Source organism: Cynocephalus volans, chromosome 7, assembly GCF_027409185.1.
Source record: "Cynocephalus volans isolate mCynVol1 chromosome 7, mCynVol1.pri, whole genome shotgun sequence".
Lineage (NCBI taxonomy): Eukaryota > Metazoa > Chordata > Mammalia > Dermoptera > Cynocephalidae > Cynocephalus > Cynocephalus volans.
In genome coordinates, this window is record NC_084466.1 from 123,989,820 (window position 1) to 123,997,225 (window position 7,406).

The window sequence follows — 7,406 nt, forward strand, 5'->3', positions numbered from 1 at the left end:
GGTACTTCTGTGACCTTCTGATAACAACCCCAATACACACACACACATTTTATTTTGTTTTAGGTTAGTTTGAGTGGATTTCTGTACTCATGACAAAATTATTTCCAAATAAGTCAGAATGCTTAGGCACAATTATTATAATATAGCTATCATGGCAAGCACTAAACATTTCAGTCTTTTTTCCAACTGCAGTTCAGGCTGTATAATTTCTATTGATCTATCTTCAAGTTCACTGACTCTTTCCTCTGTCATCTCCAACCTCAAATTTCTTCAAAAAGTAATATTATTTCATTCTGACCAGTGCTTCTCAACTTTAAAAAAAGGTCTCCAATGTATTCAAAAGTTTTGGACCATAGAAATTAAAAGATTTCCAAAATATTTTGGACCAATATATTTCCAATTGTATTGTAAACCAATATTTTTTGGAAATTAAAATAAAAATGAACTAGTAGAAAAAATGATCACGTTTGGTTATAATGGCAATGCCTCAAGTTCTGTACTATGCCATCTCAAACTGATTCCAAACTCTTCCTGGACTGGCATTGTTCCTAGGACCACACCTATATGTACACTTAACTAGTTAATTACAGCTCAGCTTACTCAACCCAACTCTTATATGTCAATCATAATCTGGGGTGTAAAGGCATTTTCATATGATTTCTCCCAAGGGCATAAGGACCTCAAAGGACACCACATTTTAGGAAGATCTAAAATGGCCTTATAAAGTCCTGACGGTGGAGTTCCAGATCTGACCTGACTTCTCTCACTCCAGCATCCTTCACTTAGCCCATGTTCCAGTTACCCACACAATTTGCCAATCCTTCTTCATCTAAGCACAACCACCTGCAATGCCCTTTCTGCACTTCTCTACCTTTTGAAATCTTAGTCCTTCTCATCCTACCAGTTGGATGGCTTTCTCAGCCTATTGCTTTTAACATGAGCAAGGCTCATGTTTCATTCTGCCTTGCTTTATGGTTAGTTATTCATATATCCATCTCTCCCACCAGGTTACACACCCCTGAGGGTCAGGACTATGTCTTAGGCACCTGCGACTCTTCCATCCCACCCCACCCTTAAGCTCCTAGAACAGCCCTACTTTTTAGAGGATCCATAAAGTCAGTGGAAATCAAATAGCTTAAGCCCAGCAGCTTCAGCGTGTTCCTGTTTGCATATCTGAAAGGCAGCCACATTCCCTGCAGGGAGTTCCCAGCCCCATAAAGAATCCTGGCCATGGATTACCTCAAAAGAATAGGCCCAAACAGGTTGCTGGCTCCCCAGGGGGAACTGGGGTGGACTGAAAGGTGAAAGAGACACAATTTATTTCCTAAATAAGTCCTTATTAAAAACACAGACTGCAGATCTACCTAAAACCTGGTCCACAAAACTGCAGGATGGGAACTGATTTAATTAATCCATGGAAAGCAAAAGGGCAAGAAGCTTGATACCAACACTTTCAGAAAGTCTCTGACCTTTGACATTTTTATCCCCAGAGAGGGCTCCACATCCAAGGTCAGCACTACTCAGACATTCCCCAGGGGGAGCACCCTCCCTAGCTGGAGCTTTTAACAATAATTCCCAGAGAAACTGTTGTCCCGCGCTACCGTCTCGCCAGCAAGAACGACGCGGCACACAAAGGATCCTTCTGCAGATCAGCTTTAATGCATCTTGAGAGGGAGAGCATAAGCTTGCCAAAAATGGAGACCCCGAGCGAGGGAACCCGCGCCCTTTATATAGAGACTGCTCCTCGCCTAGGACGTGCTCCTACCTTATTGGTGGCTGCCTAATCGGCCCAGGCGTGTTACCGAGCAGCCCTGCCCTCCACCGGAAATCAGCGCCATCTTGTAATGGCGATTTCGGGCAGCTCCTCACATCTCCCCCTTTTTTATCATTTAAAGCGGCTGGTACAAGCTCGGCGGTCGCAGACAAATTAGCCAGCATTCCTGTCCTAGGTCGTCCCTCCACAGACTTTGACCTTACCCGTCATAGGTTGACCCTATCGCCACCGGGCACCATGTCTTAGGTTGGTTCAAGTCTGGGGGAAGTTGCCCATCTCTGGACACACTGGAGCCTGTTGTTACACATAGACCTGTTTGAGCAAGGGCGAACTCCTCTGAACAAGCTTCAGGGAGGCCAGCCAACAGGAAGGGGGAAGGGGAGTCAGAGCAGGCTAATCCTTAAGCATGGACAGCCAAACGTCAGGGTTGGCCCCCTGTTCCAGGGCTAGAAATGCCTGGGCGATGACTACCCTGTCTCTCTGGGTCTGGGCTTTTAATCTGCAGACCAACCATAGTAGGAGCACAGTTCCCCCACATAAGAACATGCCAACCCCAATCACTCCTGCCCACTCCTTGAAGTGGGACACGGCCGTTTTAATCCATGAGGACAGTCCGGCTGCGAAGGAGACATCCACTCTTGTTGAATTCACGGACACAATGGCCATGCGCAGCTGGTTTATCAGGTTGTCAAATTCTCTCGTCCAACCTGTTGAAAGATGCTGGGATAATTGTTTAGACAAATTTGCAGCTTTGGTACACTTTTTATATTGGATACTGGTGACACATAACCCTGAATATTTCCATTGACACCCCAATTGAGCAATTTGCCATAAAACGTCTATTTGTTCCTGCACAAGATCCACCCGCTGGTTAACCACCATTAATCCTCCCTTCAGCTGAGCGTTTAGCGCAGTCTGTGTTTCTAGGGCCTGTGTTACCGCGGAGGACAAATTATTCAACGTGGTGGCAGTCTGTACCGTGGTAGTCAAGGAGACGGCAGCAGCTGTGGCTGCACCCGCCGCCAGGGATACGGCGGCGACCATTGCCGCAGTGAGACCAAAATCCCTCCTCTGCCTGAACAAGACCATAGTATTGGGAGCTTCTACTGGGACAGGAATCCATCTAGGCATTCGAGCAACTATGGCCAAATTGAACAGCGTAGCATTCCGGCACTGTGCATAAAAGCAAGTATAGTTATCACAAGCAATCTGACTCCTCTCATCACTAATATTAGTTAAAATAAACATGAAAGGAGGATAAAGGCAAACTGGTGTTGGCGGGACAGAGTAATTTGTTCCAAGCTGTTTTATGGACACAGTGGATTCAAAGGACTCAGTCACATTCCACTCAAAAGAGGCATTTCCCCAACCACCGCCTTTTGAAAAGGCGAACGGTGAAAGGTCCGTGCAGCTGCCATTTACCCCACACAACAGCCAAACATCAAAAGGGTTTGAACTGGTCGCCATCGTGGGGTTTTGATATGTCCAATTGTATCCTGCAAAAGAAACATTATACTGGGTTCCTATATAAGGCGAAAAGGTAAATTGATTTTTCACTGCCCACCCCGTCTTCTTGGACTGGCAGCCCGTCCAGGGCGGGGTTTCCCCTTTCTTAGGGAGTGTCTTCCAAGCCTTAATGGCAGTGTTAGAAACTTGAACATAAGCACCCCATGGGAAAGCCGTCTGATCAGCGGCAAATGGGCCCTGGCCTGTTAACATATCAAAGGTCCAATCTCGCTGCTCGGGGGTCAGTGCAGCAGCGTTTGCCCTGGCTTGAGCTTGTGCAGCCTCATGCCATAGCGCCTTCCATTCCATGTATTGACCCATGGTAGGGAGCGCTGCCTTAGCCAACATTTGCCAGTCAGTGGGTGTCATAGCCACACCAGCAAACCTTTCTAGCATTACTAGAGTAAAATTGGCATTTACACCATATTTTCTAACCGCCTCTGCTAGATCCTTAATTTGGGTGTACTCGACGGGGGCATGAACTCTCCCTCCGCCCTCAACCTCAAAAACTGGGAAGGCAGCTTGAACCTTTTTCCTCACTTTATCAGAGAGGAATGAGAAGGGATTAGAAGACTGCACGTAAGGAGGAGGCGCCGAAGGCGCAGGCCGTGTGGGGGCCACTGGGGGCGGCCGGCATTTCCACTCCCCGAGTGGTCTCCGCCGCCTGTCGGGATGATATCTCTCCTCCTCGTACCTGGCAGCTTCCTCCTCCAAATCGGATTCCTCACTAGGGCTGAGGGGATCGGAGTCGGACTCATCCAGATTTAAATCTTCTAATTCTTGTTTTAAGGCCCCCAGCTCTTGCATAGGGTAGAGGCCTCCTTCTTTCCCTTCCAACTTTTGTCTGGGTTTTGAAATCCCTCCTTTACCGGCAGATGTGCCGGGAGTGTCACTTTGTTGTTTTAGAATCTCTCCCTCGTCCGTAGACTTACCGGGAGGGCCCTTTTTCTTATGGGAGACGTCTCTCCTCCTGCGGGTACCCATCCTCTCACTCCGTTCAGTTTCTGACATGCTGTCTTGGACCTCCTCTAATGTATTTTGCCCTACTATCACTACCAGTTTACAGCCCTCATCTTCTAAGCAATTTTTAATAAACTTCCAAATGGTCTTGGTGCCCTGACGGAGGTCTCCCTCCGCGTACTTGCGGTCAAGGTCTCTGCCTAGTTTGTTCCAAGAGCTCAAAGTCAAGGAGCCGGAACAAGCAAACCACGGCGCTACACGATCTACCTCTTTTACAAAATTTTTGAGCACACGGCCCCCTACCTTTATATCACGTTGTCTCAGCACGGCCTCTAACGCGGTAACCATGGACTGAGTGGAACCCATAACGCGCCCCACTCCGTGGGAGGCGCTGTGAGACGCGCCGTTCCCTTACGTACTAGAGGCTCACACAGGTCTCTGGTGCAGCTGCTTATCTACGTCAGTCTGACCACACCAACGGGCGATTTCAAAACCTTTTAAACCAACCGGATTAACCCCAGACCAAGAACAGGCATACCTCTCTGAACTTACCCTCCTGCAGTTCTGAATCCTCCCTGTCTCCAGGGGGTCTCCGAAGGTGCTGACGATGACACAAGTTCCCGGGTTTCGGCACCAAATGTCCCGCGCTACCGTCTCGCCAGCAAGAACGACGCGGCACACAAAGGATCCTTCTGCAGATCAGCTTTAATGCATCTTGAGAGGGAGAGCATAAGCTTGCCAAAAATGGAGACCCCGAGCGAGGGAACCCGCGCCCTTTATATAGAGACTGCTCCTCGCCTAGGACGTGCTCCTACCTTATTGGTGGCTGCCTAATCGGCCCAGGCGTGTTACCGAGCAGCCCTGCCCTCCACCGGAAATCAGCGCCATCTTGTAATGGCGATTTCGGGCAGCTCCTCACAAACTGTGTCCCAGAAATCAGTCCTCTTAGCAGTGCCAGGACAACTGTCCTTTGTCCTTTGTTCCTTTGATCCTGCCTACCCACACATACTTAACAATTCTAAATAAAATATCTTTAATATAGGACATATCTTTTAATGTTTTAATTTAAGTATAATAGTTGACATTTACTGAGTACTTACTATGAGCCAGCCACAATACTAAGTGCTTTATCTGCGTTATCATTCCATTCTCTGTAATTCTATGAAAATAGTGTGATTTTATGGATGAGAAAGCAATCTTAGATAAGCTAAGTAACTTGTCCACAGTCATATAGACAGTTAAGAAGCAAATAAAAATTCATTTGGATCAAATTCATCAGTGGCACTGTGCCATGAAGTGCCTAAGGACAAAATACTAAATATTCAGAACTCTGTAAACTGCCACATAGACAAACACCCCTGAAGTGTCCCCAGTAGTACAGGGCTATTGGCAGACATTGACACATGAACACAATAAGTTTGATTTCATTGAAGATGTTAATTGAACACCTACTATGTACAAAGCATTATGGTAGATAATACAAAGAAAGCAAAGAGAGCAAAAAATGTTCCCACTCTTAAAGGATTTACAAATCAGTAAAGCTTATTTCTGAAGTCCAGCATGCAAAAAAAAAAAAAAAAAAAAAGACTTAAAAGAGGTAAAAGTAAGTTCTATAGGGGTCTGAAGGAGAAGTGACACATGACCATGTTTTCCCACTTTTTGCCTGTAGGCCTATCCTGTTGGTGCCCACAATATTTCTCTCTCTGGGGCAGTGGACATAGTGGTAACAGCATGTGTCAGGCACACCTGGGTTTGTGTCTCAGTGTGGCTACTTACTAGCTCTATGACCTTAGGCAAGTCAATCAATCTCATCTGTAAAATGTGAATAATGAAAGATAAGCCTCACAAGTATCCCAGAAGGTGGTTACTCTTAATACTACCATTTTACTCATGAGGTAAGTCACTTGTACACACAGCTGGCAAGTCTGACCCAGGAGCCTGCCTCTGACCCCTCCCTTCTGCTCTGTAGGTTGGTATGAATGGCAAAGCGGAGTGCTGTGGTGCAGGAGCTGTCATCATCCATCGGGTTTAGAAGACTCCTATGTACCATCACACCCTTCTCTGTGGGAGCTGAGGATGGCTGTGGACTTCTAGAAGAGGCGGAACAAAAGCCTAGGTGATTCTGTCATCAGAAGCAGGTGACCCCACCAAGAGAGGGGCAGGTAGATGGCCAGAGTGAAGTGGGCAGCCCAGCCCAGCAGCATTCCCAGGCTCCAGCATGGAAGATGGCAAGTCACACGGTCTGTGATACGCATGCATTCTTATCGAGGAACACTGAGGGTCTTTGGCCTCCAGGAAATTATCTGTGTTTTAATAAAACTTGCTTTTGATGAAATGTGGTCAATGTTTGCATCAGTGAAAAGAATAATGCATGAAAAATAGCCCTTCGAATTTCTGTCTGGCTTTTGTGTCAATAAAAGTCAGATATCCCTGAATGACAAAATGAAGCAATGTTCTACATTGTCTCTGTCAGCAAAAGTATATTAAGTGATGTGTATTTTTCAAGTATGTTTAAAAAACATCCTTTTCTTGAAAGTATGTTTAAAAAACATTCTTTTTAAAAAAGTATGTTGTGTTTTTTTCCTAAAAGAAGATAGAATTAAGCTCAGAAAAGTTTATTGTATTCAAGCCATTTGATTTTGACCAAGTTTCCTTTACTAGCTTAAGTTATTCTCAACTAGAAGTGCTCTGGTAAGGAAAAGCATCACTCCCATGACCTATACCCCAACCCCATTCACTCTCAGTGGGTATATCAGAATTCTAAGGATTTTCCCAAATACACATGACCATTTCTCCCCCCAAGATTCTAATCCTGAGGAGTTACAGTGATCACAATCTTTTGGTTGCAAGTTACTGAAATCTAACTAAACTAATTGAAACATAAAAGTGCATCTAGTTTCAGATACCTGGACCAGAGGTACTCAGATGATATTTTCGTAAATCTGTCATTCTCTGACTCTTGGCTCTATTTTCCTCTATGCTGACTTTTTCCTAAGTCAGTTTTTCCTTTCATGGTGGAGAGATACCCACCAGCAGCTCCAACATTAGTCCTGCTTGCATAGCCATGCCCAGGAGAAAGACTGGGAACCCCTCCAGTAGTTCCAGCAAAAGCTCAGGTCTGATGCTCATTGGCCCAGTGCCCATCTCTGATGCAATTGTTGTGGCT

At 45.8% G+C, this 7,406-nt stretch overlaps 1 protein-coding gene across 1 annotated transcript in view; it reads left to right on the top strand.

Moving 5' to 3' along the window:
- Nucleotides 1-6,406, top strand: part of LGI1 (leucine rich glioma inactivated 1) — a 46,676-nt gene extending 40,270 nt beyond the window's left edge. Inside the window, exon 8 of the mRNA XM_063102328.1 lies at nucleotides 6,210-6,406. Coding sequence (XP_062958398.1) covers nucleotides 6,210-6,334 — 125 coding nt within the window. The 3' untranslated portion in view covers nucleotides 6,335-6,406. The remainder of the gene's footprint in view (nucleotides 1-6,209) is intronic.
- Nucleotides 6,407-7,406: the final 1,000 nt, after the last annotated feature.